This window comes from Lasiosphaeria miniovina (assembly GCF_030549165.1).
Source record: "Lasiosphaeria miniovina strain SMH2392-1A chromosome Unknown B0T26scaffold_7, whole genome shotgun sequence".
Taxonomy (NCBI): domain Eukaryota; kingdom Fungi; phylum Ascomycota; class Sordariomycetes; order Sordariales; family Lasiosphaeriaceae; genus Lasiosphaeria; species Lasiosphaeria miniovina.
In genome coordinates this window covers 3841890-3865820 of record NW_026848226.1, presented here as the reverse complement: position 1 = coordinate 3865820, position 23931 = coordinate 3841890, and the positions used below count along the sequence as shown (strand labels likewise).

Below are 23931 nucleotides of genomic sequence, written 5' to 3'. Positions count from 1 at the left end.
TCCAGTAATATCCATTCAAGTCCACCCACAAGTCCAGCCTACTAGATTCGTTTCGGAAATTTCTCATTCAAGTCATCATGGCCCACCACTGGTAATCATTTTTTTTTCAACTCATATTCCAGGCCACCATCTTCACATATATATTTCCCCGTGGCCCGGATAGCTAGATTCTTTCCTGCAAGCAATCCAGCCATCACTTTCCTGCCCACAATAGTGGCAATATCCAGGCGCTATCTTCTCAGAAGAATTGAATTAACACGTCCCGTATAGCCCGAGTTGCCAGAAGCCTGCCTCCAGTCGCTGTGTTACACAGGGCCATGTCGCCAAATGCAACAAGCACAATGAGTACAAACAGGTGGGGAAAAGTTGCGCGAGCTGCGACCAGGACGATAGATTGGCCGAGATAGCTAGGCAAAAAGCAAATAAGGAAGCTCGCGACGAGGAGGAGAGGAAAAGGAAGGCAGAACAGGAAGAGGCTGATCGCAAAAAGATACAGGACGCAAAAGATAAGAAGGAACGCGAGAGACAGGAAAGGAACGAGCAGAGGCGGAAAGACGAAGCGGCAAAGGCGGCAGCGGCGGCAGCGGCAAAAAAATGAGACGAAAGCAGAAGCAGAGGAAGGACACCAAGAAGCGGTCAAGATTGGCTGGTACAATCTTTATAGTTTCCTAGTCATCCGCGTTAGCTCTGTGTTTGGGCTTGGATTATACCCGCTGCTGGTCGGCGACCGCGGTATATGCATGAATAGTTAAAATCAAAAGAGCTGGTTTCTATCATTTTTCTCCCCACCTGATTGTCTTTCCGTGTTATACACCGGCCAAGTCAAGGCTTCTGATACCTGACCTCAGGCCTGGGTATTTTTGGAGAAGAATTATGCCTCTAGGATTCTGCAATAATTCCATAGGGGTTCCGATAGCTTTTGCCTGATGCCTCTCTCGGCGAAAAACCTTAAGGGCGAGCCGTAATGTATTAAGCCCTTTCACATCTTACAGGGTCTCCCGCTAACAAACATTCGGAGATTGGATTCTTCCAAACCCGTATCACAATTTGACACCATGCAGTATTCCGGTGGAAAATGTAGGGTGAGGCTAGGACTAATCGTTCTTGAAGTTGAAGAATGCCAATAAGAAACAGAGATAAGAGGTGGCGAGCTTATATGCTACCTGATCTCACCTGACACCTACACTGGTAAGCGATCACATTCACTACCTTACCTCGTCTAGCTGCCCCCGATACCTGCTGCTACAAGCCACCAAGCGTCTGGGGAGGAGCAGCAGCAGTGGCGGGAGCGGCTCCGGATGGAACTCGATATCTTCGCCGGCCGTCTGTACGCCGGCTTCGACGAATGTACCGCTCTCAGGAGATATATGGAGAGCCCGGACGGCGCCGCCTTGTCCGTGAATCCCGCAGGCTTCCTCTTCGAGTGGCTGGCGCTACGCCGCAAAGGGCAAAACATCACCCACACCCCCATGGGGTACGTGTGCCAGGGGTGGCCTCTACGCAAAGATCACCACCTATTTGCTGTGCAGGAGGGGGAGGGCCTCCATCTTCCAGGTAGCCTTGACCCGCTCATCGAGTCTGCTAGGGTCGGAGGTGTCTCGGACTCGGATGCGGACGACGGGAGCTCTGACGAAGAATAAACGACTGATTTAAGACGTTGAGCTAATAGGCGGGATTCAAGGTGGACTTCAAAGGGCGTGGTCTCGTCATCCATGGACTTCTATTTCCGATGAGGCTCTACGAGGCCCATTAGCCCACCAGCAGTATCTTGACTATGTGCATACCGGGATCCGGGGACCCTCTGCAGTCAACGTGGCAGTACGCCCGGAGACTGTGGTAGACAGAGCTTCATGCGGGCATTGTCTCCGGATGGGAGCTTGCAGTCAGAGTCCACTACACGCCCAACGTCTCCAAGGAAGCCCGACCGCCCAGAAGGATCCTACATTAGCTCATGAATAGGCTTGCGAGGTATCAGTTGCGATATATTAGCAGCGGAGTGAAAGAGGAAGAAATATCACAGAACAGAGTTCACACAAGTAGTATTTACAACCCCATCAATTCACACTATCTAGAGTGCCGTGTTTCTGATAGTTCCCGTGTAATGCTGCCCCATGACCACGGTTGCAGCCCGCAACTCCAGCCTTGCTTAACAAGTCGTTGAGGGTTGTGGGCGGCGGGCCTGTGTCCAGGTAAAACGGCGCAGCTGTGTTTGGGATGGGTGGTGGGCTTGCCTCGGTGCGGAGGCGATCGCTCTCGGGAATATTCTGAGCCTCTCTAGCGGTGACGTCAGGGGTAGGGCGATCCCTTGACGCCGCGGTCCCTGTCTTCCTCCAATCCTTCCTGCTACGCTTCCTGTCCTCCCCTTCTTGTTCCTGTGCGCAACCTTACGCGTGCCGTTGTTCAAAGCTTTTGCTGGTTGGGCCCGGCCCGTCACCCTCAGCACTGGCGAGAGCGAGGCGAGTTCAATGCCATCGAGGGAAGGTCGAGAGCGGAGTTGAGGAGCTCGAAGTGAGAGGTTGCGGGGCCGCAGCTGCGGCTTGGGGCCATAGGGCGCTCGGCGTTACACGCGGCTAAGGGGCGGGCTAAGGCACCCGCCTAGCGGCTCTTCGGGACCAAAACTTGGCGCAAGGGACGAGAAATGGGTCTCGAAGAGGGCTGGGCGTAAACCCCAATTCCTGGTCCCCAACGGCGGCGAGACAAGTTGTGGGGCAAGCGGGCGAGGGCATGGCGCGGCGAGGTTCTGTACAAAGCGGGCGCTTCAAATGGTGCGGAAGGGAACGCGAGCCCTTTGATGTTGGGTACAAGGAACGAAAAGGCCAGGGAGCCGGGATGGAATCCCACGCTAGAGCGTTCGAGAAATCGCCGGAATTGCCTATCTACACCCGTAGACACTGTTGGTGAATACTTTGACCAAAAAACAGTAGGTCTGCTCACTCGCTTCACCTATTTCGGTGAGACGAAAGCTCTGGGGTCGTGTCCGAGTGGGGTCCCAGTCGGATCCCTTATATCTTAAGAACCTAAGTCTACTTGCCGGACAGCATTATTATACTCTGGGTATCTCCGTACAACCTACTTCATGGACGACTAGGGAGACGATGGCGATGGCAACCGTCTTAAGATGTAGTTGGTTGTACGTGTCAAATGGCCCATACTCGTAGATCTGCAAGAAGCAGTCAGGACAGAGGGGAAGGAGCAGTGAAGTATTGGTATTGTTGTCCCAGGGTAGGACGGGGGATGTTTGGTCGCTGATGTACTCGAGCCAGTCGGCAGTTACGCGAGCCAGCTGAAACCAGAACTCGGTCTCATCGAGAGCTACTGGAAGTAGCCATACCGGTGATCTGCGGGAACACAACGTGTGAACTGACTAGAAGTACGCTGAAGCCTGAAGGCCATATGAAAAGTAAAAAGCGTACTGGGTCCTGGACAACTCACTGCGAAGCTCGTCTCGAGTTTCATAAGCCTAGGCTACGAACTCACATGTCTCTTAGCGCTTCAGCTGCGGCCCTGCCCGTCCTCTTTTCTCTTGTTTGACTTCATGGATAACCCAGACTGACGCCGGTGATCTAAGAGAGTAGTGTTCTAGCCGCTCAATGTAGCCGTCAATTCTTGCGTTGAAGGACCCGTTTGGGGGTTGTTTGGCGCCACAACCGGGTCCAAATGTGTATTAGCGCTGGTGGCTTGATGATGTATATGCGGGGAACTTGGACGGGTTGAAGGACGAAAGAACGAGGGTATTGATGAAGTCGACGAGTAACTCGACCATAATGCTTTCGGACCTTGAGCGGGGACCTTCCGGCGCAGGATGGTTATCATGTAAGCTCTCATCGGTTCCCGTCGCTGTTGTGTCGGGGGCTGGCGTTCGCTGGCGAATTCGTTGTGGAAGCGGCGAGTTGAGATACGGGCTGCGAGTGGTATTAGGGATCAAGGGCGGCTGACTGAAATGCGGTATATCTTCGAGTCTATACTCGCGAGATTCGTGAACCAGGGCTAATATATACGGAATGAGCTACTTACGCGGTAAAAAGATGACTTGGTCTAGTGGCTGTCTGCTCTTGGAATAGAGCGAGGCCGCGACGCGGACCTGCAGGACCGAGCTTGAGCTTCGGGGGTGGTATTTGAGGATTGAGACTGTTGTCCATATAGCAGTATTTAATCTGGGGCTGGCCAAAAGGCCCGAGGGCGTGGCCGAATGTGTATGCTTCTGTGTCGTCGGGTTTTGAGGTGGGCTGGCGATATCTGATATTGGAAACCATGGTACAGAAGAGATGGTGTGGTGCCGTCATCTGCTCGTCGGGCTACGCTGATGCAGATTGTTTGGGCTGCGGGGGCGCGTTCTCAAGGCGCGTCTACTTGCCATGCGGTGTCTGCGGCGGCGCTTGAGGGAATTGATGACTCACAGGACGCGTCCAGCGCCACCCAAGTATGTCCTGGGCCGTGGCCAGGCTGGCATCATCCACAGCGCGGGCCGCCTTTGAGCCGACCTAGAAGGCATTCGTTGCGGGAGGCGCTGTCGCTGGGCCGGGGACGTGTACGGCCCGAAGGTGTAGCATCGCTTTTGCCGTCGCGGTAGATGCAGAGAACGGCGGGGAGTCTATGTCGACTAGCTTCGCGCCTTTTGGTAGCAGTTGTTCGACCTGCTGGTGTCACGCTAAAAGGGCATCGGCTAGAGGGGGGTGGTGCTGCATCGTTGATTGCTTGTACTCTATCTCCCAAACTAGAGACTTGAACAGTCCCTCGCTGTGTCTTGACTCTGCTTCCTTGACAATTTTTGGAAAGCGGCGCTCGGATGTTGTGGTGTTACTCCACTTAACCCGATCTAGATTAGAGCATTTCTTATCGATTATCCGCTTTTCGCCGGTTATGGGATCGGGAAGTTTCGCGTTCGGACATCGCTTTGTTTACGCGTCTAGGTCTCTCCAGTACAAAAACTGTGATCCTGTCGTACTGTGAAGGCAGGCATAAACGAGAGGCAATGCTGCAAGTAAGGAATGACTGTATTCGTAAAGTAACTAAGCTAAAGAAAGGAAAAGGAAAAGAAGAAGCCTGCAAGCTCTGTAGGCTGCGGTTTTGTGGTAATGTGCGGGGCAAGTGCGCTAGTCCCGATTGGGCGGAGTGGGGGGGTTGTAGCTGGCGCATGGTTGCGGCACCACGGACCTCAGTTCGGCCGTGCCGTAACAGTACTGAGCTAACTGTAGCACCTTGATAGGTGCTGTATTACAGGCCTATCAAGCACGTAGTTCAATAACATCTTATTACACACCACTCGACTGTTAGGGTCGTCTGTCTGTAAGGGAGCACGGGCTCCACAGGATGCTGGGGTAGGTAATTATGAAGATAGAACAAAGGGCAAGCTCCTATCGCACGGGTAATACAGTCAAATCGGAATGCCACTCAAAGTATATGAGTGCAGTGAATGTGTATTGCTTGCTTGAAGAACCAAGCAAGAACTATCTAAGATCGTGGCTACGGTCGTCGTATATATCTATCTAAGGCGGATCAATCAGAGCGTTGGTCCTAGGTGATCAGTGCGGTCAGTGTGCTCAGTGCGATCAGTTCTCTCACTGATCGCCCTGACCATGCTGATCGTACTGACCGCCCCGTTATTGGCTGCACTTGAGCGAAGCGGGGAACTACTCCACTTCCTTGCGTCAGCCAATAGCGGGAGGCTCCGTGCAGCCTCCTGCGCGCCTGAACCAGGATCGTAACACGATGCCCCTCCTCTCTAGGCTTCGTCCCGAAGCCAACGACTGCTGGCGACCGGGAGCTCTGGTAAGTGATCCCTTCCCTTTTCAACGTCTTCCCGGCGCGAGGCTAACCATGAGTTTCCTTCCTAAGAAAACGATTGCGAAAAGTACACTTCGGCGACAAAGACGCGCCGCTACTTATTCCCATTCTACAGAGGCCATGCCTTTCTGTATCGTTGCCGCGAGAAGTCCCTGACTTGTCGGGCTCCTCCGAATGCTAAGCGCTGTGCCGAGTGCACCCGCGTTGGAAACATGCACTGCGGCCTAGATGGCCCCGACCATAGGCACCCCTTCTTCTTCGAGGTTTCTGGAGTCCTAACACGCCTCCCAGTACGCGCTCTTCAGTATGAACGTACCCAGATCGAAATAGCGGGGAAGAAGCCATCTCCCTGGACGAGGAGGCTGCTGCCCTACAAGCTGCGGCGGCCGCGAAATTTGCCGAAAGGAGCGCCGCTGCTGCCGCCGAGTTTGCCGCGGAGAGCGCCGCTGCTGCCGAAAAGAGCAGGCTTGCGACCGCCCGTCGCCGACGGGTCCACCGCCAGCGTGTCGCCTTTCAAGCCAAAATCTCGAGACTCGTAGCCCACGAGGATGCCGCTGTCGCGGAGCTGGAAGAGGAGGAGCGGCTCGAGCCCCTGGCGGCCCCCGAGGCGGCACCCCCCGTATCGCTCTTCTCCACCGATTGGGGAGCGGTAGACATTGACCAAGCGCTGGCCTTTGGCTCCCCCGAGCCCTTGCCTTCCCTTTTTTCGGGCTAGGTCTGACAGCGCAATTTCTCCTCCTTATCTGCGCGCCCGCGTTCGGCGTCTTGGAGCTGCCCTTGCAGGCTCCCTAGGCCGATCTGGATTTTGCTGGTGGAATTCTTGGATCTTTTCTGGGCAACTCAATAGTGAAACCGGTTCCCACGAGTTCTCCTCATTCCCGCAGTCAAGCCACTTAATGAGATACTGAAGTTCTCCCCGTACGATCCGTGAGTCCAAAATCCGCTCGATGTCGTATTCCTCTTCGAAGTCCTCGACTTCGATGTCTTCTTCCAGCGGTGCATTCTTGGGTGCTGGTTCCAAAAGTGAAATGTGAAAGACGTTAGTCCTTAGCTTCATCGAGCTAGGTAGTGAAAGTGCGTAGTTGGAAGTCGCAACCTTTCTCTCAATCTTGAAGGGTCCAATCCTCTTGAAGTCCAGCTTCTTACTTGGCCGTTTTGTCGTCAAAAATTTCGTAGAGATAAACTTTATCCCCCTCCTCTAGGCGAGGTCCCTCGAGCCTGTGTTGTCGTAGTACTCCTTCATATGCTGGCGTACTAGCTCGAGTCTTCCTTGGAGGTAAGCGTGGAGTTCCTTGACCCGATCTGCAACCACTCTTGCACGGGGTGCGCTTGGTGCTTCCGCAGGTGGTCACTGCCTAAGATCCGCGTCGTGCTTGGAGGTTGAAGAAGGGTGTAGTTCCGGTAGCTTCCAGAACCGCGGTGTTGTAGCTGAACTCTGCGCTTGGTAAGAGGTCAACCCAGTCATCTTGTTCAAAGTTGACGTAGATCCTGAGGTAGGTTTCCGGGATTTGGTTGAGCCGCTCTGTCTGCCCATCGGTTTGCGGGTGGTGTGATGTCGAAGGCTTGCCTCTCGTCATCATCTCTTCGTAAGACTCTTCCAGAATTTGGAGACGAATAACTTGTCCCTATCTGAAATGATCTCTCTTGGCCATCCGTGTTTTGACCCGATGTGCTTCCAAAAGACCTTGGCGAACCGTGCGGTATCCCAAGTCTCTTTGAAGGGTACGAAGTACGAATACTTCGTAAACCTATCCACAACTACCCAAACCGCGTCGTAGACCACATCCGTAACTAGGTCCTTCGAGGGTGGCAGTTTGGTGATGAAGTCCATTGTGATTGAACTGAATGGATCTTCGGCGACTGGTAGTGGCTCTAAGAGCCCGTACGGCATGTGCCGCTTTGCCTTGCTCTTGTTGCACTCCTCGCATTCCTCTAGTACTTCTTTCACCCTAGACCTGATCTTGGGGAACTCGTACCATTGCGGGATTCTGGCGAGCGTCTTTGCTTGCCCAAGATGTCCGTTGAGCCTGGCGCTATGATGCTCCCTAATCATTTCCGCCTGGACGTCCGGATGGACGTACATCTTGTTTCCGTACCAGACTTTGCCTAGGCCGTCGGTAGTAGTACCGAACGGAAGGTCTTCTTCTTCCTCTGGGGTAGTAACCTGGAATTAGTATTCTTTCTCGTTGGCCCAGTCTACCCTGTAGACCATGCAACAGTCGTACCAATCCTCGATCCGATGGCGTAGCACGTCTCCGTCTCTCTCAAAGAGCGGTGGAGATTCCACTTGCTCGCCCTTGACCCGATGGTCTGGTCTCCGGCTAAGAGCATCCGCCCTGGCGTTCTCTGTGCCTTTGATGTGGTGGATCTCGAAGTTGAATGGCGCGAGAAACTCTGCCCAGCGCGTCTGTCTGCCGCTGAGTTTCTGCTTCTTGGCCCATTGTTGGAGGTTCTGATGGTCGGTGTACACCTGTACGGGGTGTTCCGTTCCACTGAGGTATGGTTGCCAGTCCTCAAAAGCGTAGATGATCGACTTTAGCTCCTTATCGTGAATCTGCCATCTCTGCTCGGCGCCGTGGAGAGCCTTAGAGATGTAGGCGACTGGGTGCTTGTGGCCGTCATGTTTCTGCTTGAGTACTGCCCCCAGAGCGTAGTCTGACGCGTCTGTTTCGACTTCAAAAGGCTTGCTGAAATCGGGGAGCTTCAGAACAGGCTCCTCGATCATCCTCTGCCTAAGCAAGTCGAAGGCTTGCTGGTGCCTTTCCTCCCATACCCAAGGGGTATCTTTGGTGGTGAGTTCATGAAGCGGTCGCGCGATAGCCACGAATCCCTTAATGAACATCCGGCAGAACCCTACAAATCCAGTAAAGGACTTGACGTCTGTGGGGTTCTCTGGTGCGGGCCAGTCTCTGACTGCCGCAATCTTTGCTGGGTCGATCCGAACTTCCCCTGGCGATATCTCAAATCCCAGAAAAGTCGTCTTCTGCGTGTGGAACTCGCTCTTATGGTGGTTAACCGAGAGTCCCTTTTCCGCAAGAGCTTTCAGCACCTGGTGCACGTGCTTTTTGTGCTCCTTGAGGGTCTTGCTATAGACCAAGATATCGTCGACGTAGACCATAGCGAAGTCGTCTATCGCTTGCCGTAAAGTATGGTCAATCATCTCCTGAAACGATGCTGGAGCGTTGGTCAGGCCCATCGGCATCACTTGGTACTCAAAGTGGCCGTGTCTCGTTCGAAAAGCCGTCTTCCACTCATCTTCTTTCTTGATCCTGATGTGGCCAAACGCAAAAGGTAGGTCAAGTATCGTAAACCACTGAGCTCCGAAAAGCCGATCTCTCATCTCGGTAATCAACGGAAGCGGGTAACGATTCTTGATCGTCTCTTCGTTTAGTGAACGGTAGTCCACAACCATGCGTAGTTTTCCATGCTTCTTCGGCACGAAGATCACTGGATACGCCACTGGTGACCGTGAACGCCTGATGAAGCCTTTGGGTAGGTTCTCCTCCAGGTATTTCTTCATAGCCTCATCTTGCTGTGGGGTCATATGGTAGATCTTGTGCTTCCTGAGTCTTGCACCCTCCTTGAGGTTGATCTCATGGTCAAATGGACCGTGTGAGGGTAATTCGTCCCTCATCTTTTCTCTGAAGATGTCGTACTTCAAGTATTCGTGTGGTAAGCCCTTGAACTCATCCGGTGTCTTGCTCAAGTCGTCCTCATCTGGCTCGCTAGCGTGAATGAGCATGACGAACCTCTCTAGGTCCTCGAACTCATTTCCTGGCTCAGTCGACCGTTGTTGATCCCTGCGTTGGCCTGCAAAGCGATCCTGGCTCCTGCCGGTATCTTTAGGCGGCCCTTCGTCTTTTCTCTGACGGCTTGTTCTTCGAGGTCGGCGTCCCGAGCCTCGGCTGTGCTCTTGGCGGCTGGCGAGGAACTTCTCACCCTTTTCCCACCAAATATCGGGGTTATACTCTTCCATCCAAGGGTCCCCTAGCAGTATATCGACCTGCTTACTCAAGGGTAAGATGTCGAAAACGACGTTGAGAGATTGTCCATCGACCGTGATCAAGAGTTCTTGGGTTTCTCTTGTACAACGCCCCCCTTTGTGCTTCATAAGCTCTCCCTCGAAGGTCCGTAGTCGTAACGGTACTGCCTTCGTTTTCCATGGGATTCTGAGCCTCGCAGCAAGATCTTCCGAGATGACGTTCCTGTCACTCCCGCCGTCGATCTTCGCTAGGAGTATGACTGGCTCCTGAGGGTTCTTCGTCCTCCATTCGCACTGGGCCTGAACGTGTAGCCCACGTGGGAATCGTGCATCTGCCTCTACCCTGCCGATGATCTCTTCATCCGGGTAAGGCCGTTGTTGAGGGCTTTCTGAGGACCCGACCGCAAGATGCCTCCAATCTTCGGTATCGGTCCGTTGAAGCGCGGGTTTTACTCGCTTCCTTCGGGCCTGCTGGAGGCCCGCGAGTCGTTTCCCAAATGCTTCTCGTACTGACGATGGAGGAACCTAACGAGCCGTTCTTCATGGCCTCGATAGGTGGATTCTTCTGGCTCGATCCTCCTCATCGTCTCTGCCTCCAGGCGGTACTCAACCGAAGGCCACGAACGGTGCGCCCTGTTGAACCTCCTGTTTCTGGAGTGAGTGAGGTGCTGGGTCTTCTTTCTGTGCCAGTCCTCAAGCTTCTGCCTCTGGTGGACTCGGCAGCCTGTCTGTCGACAAGTCCTCCAGTCGGTTTTGCCTTCTCGGCAAGGTTTAGGCGAAAGGGGTTTGATCACGATCTCCGCCTCCCCCTGATGGTCTTCCGTAGCCGTACCGACCCGTGTATGCCAGGTAGGTATATGTCGATATACCTTGGGAATCGCCTGTCCTGATTTCCTGGCCGGGAAGTGGTTGTAGAGCCATTTTGGCGAAAGATGTGTCCGGCAAGTATCGTGAACGCAATTTGCCCAGTCCACTTCCTGGTGCTCAGGATGCGTGGGGTGTAGCTGGTGTGCGTCTCCGGGTTCTTCGTCTTCCTCGGCTTCCCCGATTTCAGCGAGGTCCAGGAATGCTTCCCCGATTCTGGTATCCTTGAGGGTCCTCTGGGTGCACCAGATCTCTTCCCGCTCTTCTGGGTTGATCCAGCTTTCAGGTGGTGCTGGTTCGTCCTCAAACTCCTCAGTCTCGATATTGAGCTGTTCCAAGAGCTCGGCCTTCTGAAGGGTGACTCTAGCTAGCTCATCAAGGGCGAGCTGTCGTCCCTGGGACGACTGAGTGCCGCTGCCGATCAGCGCGATCATCTGGTCCTGTCTTTCCTTCAGTTTTTCGAGAAAGTGCCTGATGTTCTTGATCTCTTGTCGAGTGGCCGCTTGACCGGCTAGTCTTTCTTCTGCGGCTGAGCTGAAGGGCCAATGGTCAGGGCTCTCTTCGTTTTCCGGTTCGTTTTCCGGTTCGTCTTCCGGTCCGGTTCCGCGGTCGCTCCTTCCTTCAGGCGACTCCGGGACCTGCGGGACTTCCGGTCCCCAGGCTTCCGCGAGTTCGTGGGCAAGTGCCGCGGTTCCGTAGTCCGGTGGACTCTCTTCGTCGATATCTTCCAGCACCATCCCAATGGTCTGAGAATCGTCGACGTCCTCCAGTACCATTCCAATGGCCTGGGAATCGTTAAAGCGTGCCCTCCTGTCGTTCGGAGGTCTTCCTTGTCCCTGCTTCTTGGGCTGTCGGCAATCTCTAGCCCAGTGGCCTGTTTTGCCACAGTTGTTGCAAGTGTCATTCTTCTTGTCGCGTGGTGGGCGCTGTCCCTGGTCCTGGTTCCTGGGCTGTGCCTGAGAGATTGCGCCGACGCTCTCATCCATCGGTCCTGGGTGAGTGCCGTACGAGGTGCTTGGAGTGTGCCTCTTTTTCTTGTCATTGGCTTTGTTGCCCTGACTCCCGTAATAGCCTCTTGTCGAACGTCCCTCCTTTTTCTCTCTGCGCCTCTCATTCTCGCGCTGGAACCACCTGTCGTCGATGTTGATTGCCGCGTCGATGTACTCCCTCAGTGTCTCCGGGCGGGGCGTTTTGCAAAGCTCATCCTTGACGTGGTCCTTGAGACCATCGTAGAACGCAAGCAGTTGCCCCTGAACCGACCAGTCGAGGTGCAACATGCAGGTCTAGAAGTCCACTGCATATTCAGCCACTGAACGAGTCTGCCTCAACTTTTTGACCTGTTCCTCCGTCTTCCGTTGGATGTGACGGTCCGCGAAGAATTCTCCCATTCGTGCAAGAACCTCCCTGACTCCCTTCTGGATGACGGCGTGGACGTCCGGGTTTCTGTCCGCAATCTGTAGCGCTAGCGCCTTCTGGTAGGGTTCGAACCAAGTGGCCGCCTTTCCAACAAGTCCAGTACCGAGGTACGTCACCCCATCCTTGTGGTATGGCAACTCGTCGACGTTGTATGTCGTGTAGGAAAGCACTGAATCTTTCCATGTCTCGAACTTGTCTTTGTCCCCGTCGTAGAGTTCGGGGTGGGGGATCTTCAGCTTCTTCTTGGGAGGTGTTTTGGCCGCTTCTAGATCCCGAATCCTGTCTCCGGCCTCCGTCAGATCCGTTCTCAACTGGGTGACTTCCGCCACCAGCTGCTCGTTGGTCGCCATGTTGTCGTTCAGCGAGAGGGGTCCGAGTTGCTGCGCGAGGTCCGTGACTCCTTCGTCACTGGCGTTATCCTGGGATGGAGCCGCGTCTGCGTCTCTGATCTCCGTATCCTCAGGCTGGATGGATCCAGCGATGCTACTATCGTCAGACTCGTCACTGCTTGACGAACCGGGTTCTCCTTCTGGCTGGGTGTCTGGCAGGACCGTGTCCTCCCCAGGCGTAGCCAGGTTGTCGGTGTGCGATGAGCACTCTGTTCAATCAGTACCAAAGAGAGAAGCAAGCAACGTATTACAAACCACTCGACTGTTAGGGTCATCTGTCTGTAAGAGAGCACGGGCTCCACAGGATGATGGGGTTGGTAATTATGAAGAGAGAACAAAGGGCAAGCTCCTATCGCGCGGGTAATACAGTCAAATCGGGATGCCACTCAAAGTGTATGAGTGCAGTGAATGTGTATTGCTTGCTTGAAGAACCAAGCAAGAACTATCTAAGACCGTGGCTACGGTCATCGTATTTATCTAATTCATGTAACCAATCAGAGTTCTCTCTTTGCGCTCCGTGGGCCCCGGGTGCTCTGCTCACAGAGCACGGAGGCCCCGCAGAGCGTCCGCTCCGTCCGCTCTGTTGGTCTTGGCAGCTAATCGGGCAGAGCACTACCTGATTGGCTGCACCGAACCCCTGCGGGGCCCGGCCCGCCTGAATGAAATGCAAAAAGCTTTATTCGGTTGCGCCGAGCCTAGCGAATGTAATGAAGATATTCGCATGCAATTACGGCTTGTTCTGCGATGTATCGGCTTGTTCAAAGTAATCATGAAATTCGTGATGTGGAGGGCAAAATAGTGCTCTGCCGGCCTTTGTAGCGCTCTCTACAGCGGGTGGTAAGCAAGCGTAAATTACGGAGTGAGTTACCTTACGGGGCTGCGTGTAGTGCTGGAAGCGGCCTAGTTGAAATTTATGTAACCGTTGGAAAAACGCCTCTTTTCAGATGTAACCAATTGCGCCCAGACAGGCTGGCTAATGCAGGCCAACGGAATGGGCCTAGCCCATGAAAATCCCGTTGAAACGTTGTTTCTCCGCACGTGGAAAGAGATGACTTCTTTCGTCGCTTCAGTCGCCTCAGTCCCTGGCAGCTCGGGAAGCTTAAACCTGCCGTATTGATCTAGCAGCCCCCGGGGCGCGGCGAGTCTGGGTCCATTTCCGCGATTGAGTTATCGAGTTCTTTTATCCGGACCTTGGGGACCTTGAAGATTTTCCCATCCTGATTCTCTTCTCTATATACGAAGTCGAGAGGAGGGTTCGGGTGGGCGGCCTTATAGATCATGACGGCGGGTACCGCGAGATCCGCCACGACCTGCTTTACCGGGTTCCAGTGCCGGAACGAAATAACGGCCGTGAGCTTGTCGATTTTGAGGAACAGCTCGCCGTTGGACTCGACTAGTACCACCCCCGCGTTCGTAAGGACCGCTGTCTCGTGGGGATTCCAGGTTCTCTCAACGTCGGTTTCTAGCATGTAGATTGGTATGCTTATATTTTCGCGCGTCGTAATTGTTGTCATTTGTGTGATTTGTTCATTTACGCACATGGTGACTACCCAGGAAAATTGGCCAAATGTGGTGCAAATCAGGGCGTTAAGCTGGCTGTTGGCCAACACGTTGAATGGGCATGCATGTATGTGAGGCCGATCGAGCAGAGTGGAGATGTATTTTATGGTATTGAACTAAATAGAGGGCAAGCTCCTATGGCACGGGTAATATAGAACTGGATTGCCACTCAAAGTGTATGAGTATAAAGAATGTGTATTGCTTGCTTGAAGAACCAAGTAAGCTCTATCTAGGACCGTGGCTACGGTCATGGTATATATCTATGTTCGTGACCCACGATCTCTTGGACTCCACGTCGTCGTCCCTATCCAGTTCGTAATCGCCACACTCAGACTGATAGTCGCAATCAGGATCCTCCTCGTCGCATTCGCAGTCCTCCTCCCCCTCATCGTCATCGGCGTCATCCTCGTCATCCTCGTCGCCCTCACCCTCCTCTCCCCCCTTGTGCTGCTTGCCACCGCCCCTGGCCCGCGTCTTGTCCTCTTCCAGATCTGAGATATCCTCGTCAAAGTCCCTAGATTTCACATCCCTGTCTCCTTTATAACTAAAACGGAGGACTCGATAGTACCAAGACGGGAGATTGCGGCCGTCTCTCTGCTAGCGACGAGTCTTTTCGATGCGCAAAGTCTCCTTTGCTCGTAGGGGATCAACTCGCTTCAAATATTTGTTGCGTATACTGTCGACGTGGGTGATTCCTTGTTGAGTTGTTAGGAGATTTTGTTACTAAAATACTACTAACGATGACACACTCGCCTCATAAAGAGGAGCAATACCAATGTGTGAGAAACGGCTGGAATTGCAGAGTTATCCTGGCGATGGTGGTTTCGATGAAAGTGGCTGGATGTGGCTGGAGAAGTCCTCGCAAACTGTGGCGGAAAGGTCCGTGTGTTCTGTCTGTCAGATTCTTGGTCAGCAGCCACAACCCAGCCCAACCAACTCAAAGGCACCCTTCGATCGGCCACTACGACACCACCTTTCCGGTAGTTGTATCTGGGATGTCATATTCGGCGGCAGTACGGAAGGAAATCTACCTTTCCTGGAAACCAGTATTTTCGAATCCACGCTATAGCCAGCTACGAAAACTGGGCAAAATCAAAGCAGTTATCAACCTGTATGCCCCGGCGTCACACAAGTTCTGGCATCCAAACCTCGCCGAAATTTTGAAGGAACTGCTAGAGGAGCAGGTATTTTATCTCGATATCTACGCGTCGATATCTACGCGAAGAAACATTTCCCCGAGCTTTTCAGTTCCGCGCAGACGAAGAAGAGTCCAGAGATGCCCTCCAGCTCAGATGGCAACACGTATAACGAGGCTCATCAGGAGTTAGCGGAGTCCCTAAAGAGGTACTTACCTGTCGTTTTTCTAAGATTAAAATGCAGGAAGCTAACATGAGTTAACTAGACTGTACGCCAGGGGTTCCTACTCTGACCTTGAGATAACCTGTCAAGGGAAGAGCTATCCAGTGCATAAAGCTATTGTATGTCCGAGATCTGCCTTCCTCGCAGCAGCTTGCAGTGGACAGTTCAAGGCAAGCAGTTACCTATATATTCAACGGTCTAAAACTAACATCTGGTTTAGGAGGCATCGGATGGAAGGATTGACCTCTCGGCTAACGACCCTAAGGCCGTTGGTGCGATGATCAGTTACCTTTACTGCCTTGACCACCTAAACAGCGTTGAGGATCCCGCAAACTCGATTCAAGCGCCAGAGACCTGCCCTGAGCTTGTAGCTCACACCAGGGTCTACATACTTGCAGAGAAATATCTCATTGGCGGCCTCAAGACCCTTGCGCTCCGGAAATTCACGACTTCAGTTCACGACCACTTCAACGTTAATAGCTTTCTTTAGGCGATGGAGGAGGCATACAATAATACTTTAGAAAGTGATAAGGGGCTCAGGAACGTCATCATAAGCACCTTATACCAGCAACGCCATTTGCTGGATCGAGAGGAGGTACAACTCATCTTGAAGGATCTTGGAGAAGTTACTTTTGATCTTGTTATGTACATGAAAGGGATGATGTAGAGACTCTCGGTGCTGCCAAAACAATAAGTCTGCACACATTGGTTGTTCGCACTCACCGACTAACCACTTAAGTATCACAATCCTGCTTCCGGGATTGGCTCATTCACTCTTAGTAGTAGGCCTCACAGAAAGCAAATCATGTGAATCCCTAATCTCAGGTCAACCTTCGACTAGTTATTCGGTTAGCGCCGTTATAGCCCTTATGTCGGGGGATCGCGCGGAAATTCGCCTTGGGTTTCTCTATACGTAAGACGGCGCGTAAATTGAATGGGCAGAGTAGAAGACCCTAGCTAGGGAACTTTCAAGCGTTCTGGTGTGAGCCTCCGCAGACATTAAATGCGGCAGTCTCCCAGCGCGTATAGGATGACTATACGGAGGATTATTGCGAGGATTACCCAAAGGAGCGCAATGTGGGACTTGGACACGGTCTTTGGCGTGCCCAGGAAGGTAAGGAGTACTCCTACTGATGCGCCCCAGTCCTAGGAACTTAGCTAGCGTTCATTTACAAATAGTGGAAGTGATGCTATCCTTAGTGTAAGGATAAAGGTTTTGGGCGAAACTTGCCCCAGTCTTGCAACGTTATAAATGACACGACGCTCGCTGCTGATTTAAAGAGCTGTAATTCGCGAATATGGCTCATGTGGCTACGTAGAGCAATTCCGCCGAGACGAGGACGCTATGACTACGGCCGCACAAACCACCGACGCTATCCACCCTGGCTATAGCTTTCTCGCCGAGACCGCCGACTTCCTAGTCTCCCTATTAGAAAAGTGGTCGGTAGCCGAAGGCTAGAAAGTACTATTATTACTAGAGCTAGTAGAGGGAAAGGAGGAGTAGGAAGTAGAAAACATTGTAGAACACAAGGATGAGAGAGAGCGAAAGAGGTTCCTAATCAAGTGGGTAGGCTGGCCAGTAGAATACAACACCTAGGAACCTAGGGAACACTTGGCTAACGCATAAAAAGTGCTATATGTTACGATCCTGGTCCAAGTCTGTAGGAGGCGCTGGAAGCCAATTGCTAATTGGGCAGTACAGGTGACGACTTTCCGATAATCCAGCTTATCCCCCAAAAACAGTCAAGATTTCGCTGACCAAGGTACAGGACACCCTCCCCCCCATTAAAGTTCAAGATCGTCAAGGTCGTTGCCCTCGGCTTCAGCCTGCATATCAGCCTCTCCCCGACAACCCCAACGACACTATTTAGGGCATTCGAAGAATACGATCCGCACGAGACAGTTCAGGAGGTCTAAGATTAGCTGAACAGCTGGGCAAGCAGTTTGGGGTTGCCTTCGTCCGGCGCAGCGGGAGCAACTACCGCAATGGCGACCGCAGTGGCAAGGTCGAGCCATCTCGTGGCACTATCCGCAAAGCCCGCAGCAGGAAGTGTGGGTGTGAGTGGCGTTGCGTAGCTACTGCCCGTAAGGACCATCCACGCCGATACCACCGACCCTTGTCACCATTCACATAACCATCCTCCTTCCCTTCACCCATCAGCTCACTCAGTTTGACTTGTCATCCTCAGTCTACTCAGAATTAGAATTTATTCCTCGAGTATTAAATAATACGCGAAAACGACTCCTTACCAAACCCTTGCCTGGCTCCTGTCTTACTGCCTCCATAATCTCATCGTCGCTCCAGCCTGTGACTTCTTGCCGGCTCATTGCGGTCCAGAAATGCGTTTTCTAGCCTTTCCGCCTTCGAGCCACAAATTGAATGCTGACAGCTGTAGGATCGCTGTCAACCCTGTAGGCAGCTGCAGTAGGCCTGTCAAGAAGGATGCTTGTTGGTCTGGAGGTCGGTTGGCAGTGCCAACGGGTCAGTGGTAACCGTATGCCGGTTCCCGGGCACCTGTGTGCCTGCTTCCCGGGCCCGGTGTGTGAGGTCCGCAAAGGCGAGCCGTTGTTGTACCTGCTCGGGGGTTTACCCCGGCTACCACCCCCTCTCGCCGTTGCGAGTCCGGCATCACCGGGTCGGGGTTTTCTTCGGTATGGAGGAGTGTCGTATTGGAGTGCCTAGAGCGGCGAGCCCTGCCGATGTGCCTGAGGGCGACATGCCCTGCCGATGTGCTCCGTGAGCTGTGAGGTCGATGTGCCTACCCGCCGTGCTCGCAGGGCGGCATGTGAGGTTTGTGACGGTATGCCCTAGTCAGGGCGCCGTTGAGGCGTCTTCCTGCCGGTTAGGGACTTTGTGGCGGCATTACAAGCCAGCTGCTTGGAGACGGCGTGCCCGGTGCGTATGCCTACCAGGACTTGAAGCCGTACGGGGCGGCACGGTGCCGTGCCTGTGTGTGCCCGGGGTCCAGCCTGCATGGCTGCAAAAGGCTGTATGCCCGGGACTGGTTGTTGTATTCCGTGTGCCGATGAGCCTGCCCGCCGTGCTCAAGGCGGCATGATGACTTCGATGCGGGTACTCCGCGTAGCAGCTGCGTGCCTAGGGAGCGCCCTGCGCGTGTGTTGCTTCCTGCCTTAGGGCGGCGTGCCCTGCTTCTTGCCTGCGGTGCGCGTCATCGCTACACGCCTTGCGCGTACCCAAGCCGGACTCCTTGGAGGATCCCGGCTATACGCGGCACCCGAAGTTTACATACCGCTACGCGACAAAAAGAGAAACACTCATATGAGCTTGCAGGCCGCACTTCAAGCCGAGGTTTACTCGTTTGGATTACTGGCATGTTTTGTTGCGCTCCAGAGCAACGATCCGTTCAAGGAAATCACTGATGCCATTACTGCGGGAACCGACATTCCTGGATGGAGGAGCTTTCCGGGCGGCGAACTCATTGAACAGTCCAAGTGCCATCCCGAAGCAGATAAGTTCTTGCTGCCAGCGTTGAAATATGTCGTGGAACGGCAAGAGAAAGACACGGCCGATCTAAATCAGCTCCTGAGTCCGTGGATACCGAGTTTACTCCTCATGTCTCCTATGGATCGATGTGCCGATCTCTCAAAGATATTCTCGTTTAACAGTAATCCAGAGAGCCGGATCTCCGCAAGGTAAGACTTGAATCGTTTATTTAGGCAGCCTCTGCGGTTGATTACGGTGCTGATATAATAAATTATGCACTAGCGGCCTTTCGTCGAATCTCGGGGTTAGGGGATATAGGATGTTCTATATGAAAGGAAAAGTACAGCAACTACTTGTTTCAGGACTGGACGTGAGTAAAGTCTACAACTTCCCCTTATCTAGTTGGTCAGTTACTGATGCGCAGAATCACAAATCAAGGTCGAAGTCAAAGTACTGCATCTCTTTCAGAACTACGACCGTGTGGAGTATCTGTATCGTGACTTAAAGGCGAGCGCCAATATGCTGCTACAACTACGCGACCAAGCTTATTCATGCGCCGGTGGGCTGAGACAGTTAGCGCAAGCGTCATACTCGTGTTATCAGGTTTACAGTCTTCATGCAACTGGATTCATCGATTTAGACACGGCAATGGCACAAGAGTACCTGTTCGCGAGCGCAAAAGGCGGTTACCTGCAGGCGATCTCCGAGCTTGCAAAAAGAACCCTTCTTCGAGAACCTAATTGCAAATTGGAGCCCTTCCTCATATCAGCTCTTTCCTCCAGCATCGAAATTGGTCCACGGTACAGCCGCAGTTTGTGGCTTCGCACGTGCTCATTCCTCGTCAAAGCAGCTCCCGAAGAGCTGGAAATGAGCATCAAAAGACTACGTAATTCTGGGTATGGGGAGCTTGGGGAAGCTCAGGACCTTGTTGAAGGCCTGGATATCACATCGTATGCCGGGCCGGATATCTCGTACGTATGGATACCGCTTCGGAGCGCCGAGTTCTTCGAACGATTATTGCATCTCTGGCCAGCTGATGCTATTATGCAGTTAATGCATAGAAACCAATTTGGAGCTTCGCATCAAGCAGCCAACGGCGATACCATGGTTTACCTAGCCTGCCGTGCCGGGGCAGCTGAGGTGGTCGAAAGACTGCTAGTTGAATGGGACTGGGCCAAAGAGCAAGCTCCAGTTGCGAACAAACAAGGGGTGACACCGCTGCATTGGCTACATCAGATGGAACAACCCTGGATGCAGAAAATAGGGGATATGTTGGTGGAACACGGGGCCGATATTAATGCCCTAGATGAAGAGCATCACCGGCCCCTCGATTGCGCTATACTCGCTGGACGACGTGACGTTATGGAATTTTTACTGTCTAAGCGTAAGCACCCCAGCCCCGGGTATTTGCCTACGGACAAATGTGCTGATATTTCATGTCACTTACAGGAGAGCCATTATTCGTCAACTCAGAACGGCTTGAGAACGATAACACAACTGTGATTAACGGAGTCCACACAGGCTCCACGTATCTCGTCAAGCAAGCCCTCGAGACAGCGAAAACAAGCGATATACTTCGCTGTCTGCGTGAAACTTGCATTCGCAGATTCGGCCCACTAAGCTATATTGACACAGACAACGGGTCGTGCCTTGAGCTGCTTGTGGAAAAACTCCCGGTTTCAGGTTTTGCACCATCCACCCTGATCGATGCGATAGTGTTTGCTGTGGCCAATGGGTACCACGAGGTCGGCATGAAGCTCATTTCTAGCAACATTTTAATAGCCAACGGCTTTTCCCCAACAGAGTCGATGCCTGCCCTACAATGCGCAGCCAGAAAATCACAACCGATTATATTCGATGCCCTCTTGGGGGTTACAAAGGGTTGGCAAGTCCCAGAAGCATACGAACTACTCAGCATGACAATTCAATTCCGTGGGCCTAAGCAATCGGAAATTGTTAGCCGGCTCCTTGTAGTTTTAGATGATATCGGGCTCGCGGTCCCAGCGGTCAACTACCGCTCCCCGAAATCCTGTCATCCAGGTTGCCAAGTCGTCCATACCCATTGGTTTCATCTGACAGCTTTATGGAACGCCATCGACGAAGGGAATTATGGTGTGGCTCGCATTATAGCGCCCTACGTCGACTACGACGAGGCAGTGCCTTCAACCCTTTGCCACCTGCTCAGCGGCGAAAACCCTCGCCGAAGGGTTTTGGAGGACATGCAGTTTCTTGTTGACCTGGAGACTGAGCAGAATCATGAGCATACTTTCTACGTCTGCGACCCTGTTACCGGCGAAACAACCTTACATGTAGCGATTGCAAACCATGGTACATAGTGCCCCTTTTCTTATTATCCCAGCATGTATCATGGCTGATTGGAATCACAGACAAGTACCGATCCTCGCAAGATTTCCGCCACGTTCTGGAGACGCTTCTGGACTGGGCTGCCACTACCGACTCAGACATCAACCAATGCGATCGTCAGGGACGAACAGCTCTCTCAGAGGTTATCGCTTTGGGCCTCGACGGGGTCGCCGGTTTGCTCCTTGAAGCCGGGGCTAACAAGTCTCTCCTGTCACGGTCGCCACAGGGCTTATGTGACAGGATTGATTCTATTGGCTGCATTGTGCTTAAGGTGTGGCCTGTGCGCACTGAGCACCACTACCTATTTCTCCGCGCCCTGCGCGGACCCGGCGATAGATTCCTTTCTCTTCCTTAGCTTTAAATCCACATTCGTTACTGCCTTCAACCATTGACATCCCTACTGCGTAAGGCGGGCCGTCACACGCCCCACCACGCTAGAAAGCATTTAAACGCTTATATCTCAGCCAATTTCCCTTATAAAACGAATCGGGCTTTAGATGGCGACTTCTGGTCGACGAGGGATCTAAAAAATACCAGGGACTATCCCCTCGAGCGACTCGAGGCTCTTCAGATCCCTGCAGTCCTCGGGTGTGGGTTGACCGGCCGCAAAAAGTACTATACTCCCGCCATATGGGTGTATCGCAAGCCTCCTCGTAGCCCGAGGAATGCCTCTTGGATACTTAACCCGCGAGGCTCCCCTTATCCCACAAGACCGTCCTACCCTACCTCTTGTGAGGGCCTGGTCCTCCAGGCCTCCCAGACGCTCTGACTAATCAGACGCCAGTTGGGTGGATCCACCCGACCAGCCAGAGCCCCACCTTGAGACGCCCTGGAAGAATCTCGCGAGGGGAGGCTTTTGAGCTTCTTTTCCCTTTTCCCTTTAGTTTAGAATCTTCGTCTATAGCGCCCAATAGAGGAGTTCCGCCCTCATTCCAAGCCGGCCGTGACAGGTAATATGCCTTTGCTTGATCCCTTGTTGAACAACACGGGAATGATTCCTTCTCTCTGAACAGCACCCAACATCAAAATGATCAAAGAGCCTATTATCTTGGCTAGATTTTCTGCTTTCATCAGACAATTCGACTCTTGCTTCAATCTGGCTTATAGTCTAGTAGACCCTGTAGGTAAACGGCAGGCCCAGCTCGCTACCCTCCCAGGAGAGGCTGACGTGCAGTCTCTCGTCCAGCTGCACTGGCGGCCGGTGGCGGTTCTCCCTGGGCGAAAACAACCACGAGTGGGTAATATCGTCGGACTGGCCATCCTCGGGCGGATCCGGTTCTGGTGGCGGTTGCGTGTTGTGCCGCTCGCCATCCAAATTCCAGTCGCGCTGCTCGCAGAGACTCAGGAACCTCGAGGCCGTGCACGAGTATCTCCGAAACACCAGCCCGTCTATCGCAAAGAATGATCTCTCGCTCCCACTTTCACTCTGCCATATTTCGCTGTCGTCGTCATCATCGCCTGATTCCTCGTCGCCCTCAGTCTGGTTGGTGTACCTCCACACCGCCGCCTCGTCACCGTCAGAGGTCGCCCCCCAATTATCTATCCTCCCCCCAGCCGATCCTGCGCGGAGCTGGAGCTGGCCATCGATGACGCCGTGCTGGAGCTTTCTTTTATGCTCGGTATCTCTCCCACCTGCCTCAGCCGCTCTCGGACTCGCCTCATACACACCCAACACAAGACCGTTCCCGTCGCCGATCGCAAGCCAGTCCCCTAGCGCGCGCACAGCTTTTGAGCCCGCTGGCCCCGGCGGCGCATCCGCCTTCGCCTGCGAGTACCGGTAGGCCTCCTTCTGCTCGGCCGCGAACACCTCGATGAGCTGCCACACGCAGTTCGCCACGGCCAGCACCCACACCGGCAGGCGTCCTCGCCGATGAGTACGGTCGCGCATGCTCACACATGCGTACGCCGCCGACGCCCCGCGCCCCAGCAGCTCGCGTACCAGCTGGGCATCGCCCCCCGTCATCGCCGATAGTAGTAGGCTCAAGTCTGCTCCCTCTCCATTTACACCTCCATCTCCATCTCCATCTCCATCTCCATCCCCAGAAGACGAGGTGAGAAGCAACCGCGGCTGCCGGGCGACTAGGTGCAGCACGTAGCGCGTCTGAGCATACGCGGCAGCAAAGTGCGGCCACGACGCGCGCGCTAGCGAGTCATGCACGCTGGCGCCGTCGGTGTTCCCGTGCGTGGCGCACAGGGGCGGCACGCTATACCCAAGGTGCGCTCTCGATGGTGGCACAGGCGCGTCCAAATCCACATACACATCGTCGTGCATAACAACAGCGCGGAATCCCTCAGCCACGGGCACGGCGAGGTCGTGCGCGAGACAGTGCAGCGTCTCGACGAGGAACTGGTGCGGCAGGTCCGAGGGGAGCATGAAGTGCGGGCGCGGGCGCGGGCGGAAGCCGCTCGTGTACTCGGCCAGCCGCAGGCGTGCGAACGCGTCGTCGACGTCGAGGTGCGCGTAGTGTCGTATGCGTAACGTGGCGAGCTGGGCGGGCGCCGCCAGGTAGTCCATGGCAGTACGGTGGAAGAACTGGATGCCGTGCGCGAAGAAGGCGTCGGCGGCGGGACCGTCGCTGCTTTGGACTGGGCAGACTTCTAGCAGGCCTTTGGTGAGGCTGTGCAGCTGGCGGCGGACGTAGTCGAGGGCGTCGGTGAGGGCGGCGGTGGAGAGCGGGGGCAGTGCGGTGCACATGGGGAAGCCGGGGTCGGCGTCGAGGTCGTCGAGCCAGGAATAGACGACGGCGTTGAGCGGCGACGGGAACGGG

General features: G+C 53.9%; 6 protein-coding genes across 6 annotated transcripts; 3 read left to right on the top strand and 3 right to left on the bottom strand.

The window, feature by feature from the left end:
• Positions 1–1055: 1055 nt before the first annotated feature.
• On the top strand, positions 1056–1716 carry B0T26DRAFT_876066 (uncharacterized protein; the record flags this gene model as incomplete). The annotated part of the gene is made up of 2 exons (XM_060448079.1): positions 1056–1082; positions 1224–1716. The coding sequence occupies 2 exons, from the start codon at positions 1056–1058 to the stop codon at positions 1638–1640; spliced, it is 444 nt and encodes a 147-aa protein (XP_060292141.1). The 3' UTR covers positions 1641–1716.
• A 655-nt stretch (positions 1717–2371) lies between these two features.
• Positions 2372–4438, bottom strand: B0T26DRAFT_483193 (uncharacterized protein). The gene is made up of 3 exons (XM_060435289.1): positions 4015–4438; positions 3074–3338; positions 2372–2876 (listed from the first exon to the last, which is right to left on the bottom strand). Exons 1-3 carry the CDS (start codon positions 4281–4283, stop codon positions 2583–2585), a joined length of 828 nt encoding a protein of 275 aa, XP_060292140.1. The 5' UTR covers positions 4284–4438; the 3' UTR covers positions 2372–2582.
• A 1271-nt stretch (positions 4439–5709) lies between these two features.
• Positions 5710–6499, top strand: B0T26DRAFT_680621 (uncharacterized protein; the record flags this gene model as incomplete). The annotated part of the gene is made up of 3 exons (XM_060440514.1): positions 5710–5769; positions 6029–6074; positions 6105–6499. The coding sequence occupies 3 exons, from the start codon at positions 5710–5712 to the stop codon at positions 6497–6499; spliced, it is 501 nt and encodes a 166-aa protein (XP_060292139.1).
• A 7005-nt stretch (positions 6500–13504) lies between these two features.
• Positions 13505–14997, bottom strand: B0T26DRAFT_806670 (uncharacterized protein; the record flags this gene model as incomplete). The annotated part of the gene is made up of 3 exons (XM_060447192.1): positions 13505–13917; positions 14273–14509; positions 14969–14997. 3 exons carry the CDS (start codon positions 14995–14997, stop codon positions 13554–13556), a joined length of 630 nt encoding a protein of 209 aa, XP_060292138.1. The 3' UTR covers positions 13505–13553.
• Positions 14819–16031, top strand: B0T26DRAFT_728927 (uncharacterized protein). The gene is made up of 3 exons (XM_060442928.1): positions 14819–15339; positions 15398–15524; positions 15575–16031. Exons 1-3 carry the CDS (start codon positions 15272–15274, stop codon positions 15842–15844), a joined length of 465 nt encoding a protein of 154 aa, XP_060292137.1. The 5' UTR covers positions 14819–15271; the 3' UTR covers positions 15845–16031.
• A 5940-nt stretch (positions 16032–21971) lies between these two features.
• B0T26DRAFT_728925 (uncharacterized protein) lies at positions 21972–23205 on the bottom strand. Its single transcript, XM_060442927.1, has one exon. The coding sequence runs from the start codon at positions 23124–23126 to the stop codon at positions 22272–22274; it is 855 nt and encodes a 284-aa protein (XP_060292136.1). The 5' UTR covers positions 23127–23205; the 3' UTR covers positions 21972–22271.
• Positions 23206–23931: the final 726 nt, after the last annotated feature.

Coding starts and splice junctions, on each gene's coding strand:
- B0T26DRAFT_483193 (XM_060435289.1), bottom strand. CDS start 4,283: ATGACGGCACCACACCATCTCTTCTGTACCATGGTTTCCAATATCAGA. Junction 3,339..4,014: donor CCAAGTCATCTTTTTACCGC/GTAAGTAGCTCA, acceptor GTGTTCCCGCAG/ATCACCGGTATGGCTACTTC. Junction 2,877..3,073: donor TCTCCCTAGTCGTCCATGAA/GTAGGTTGTACG, acceptor CTACGGGTGTAG/ATAGGCAATTCCGGCGATTT.
- B0T26DRAFT_728927 (XM_060442928.1), top strand. CDS start 15,272: ATGCCCTCCAGCTCAGATGGCAACACGTATAACGAGGCTCATCAGGAG. Junction 15,340..15,397: donor TTAGCGGAGTCCCTAAAGAG/GTACTTACCTGT, acceptor TGAGTTAACTAG/ACTGTACGCCAGGGGTTCCT. Junction 15,525..15,574: donor CTTGCAGTGGACAGTTCAAG/GCAAGCAGTTAC, acceptor CATCTGGTTTAG/GAGGCATCGGATGGAAGGAT.
- B0T26DRAFT_728925 (XM_060442927.1), bottom strand. CDS start 23,126: ATGACGGGGGGCGATGCCCAGCTGGTACGCGAGCTGCTGGGGCGCGGG.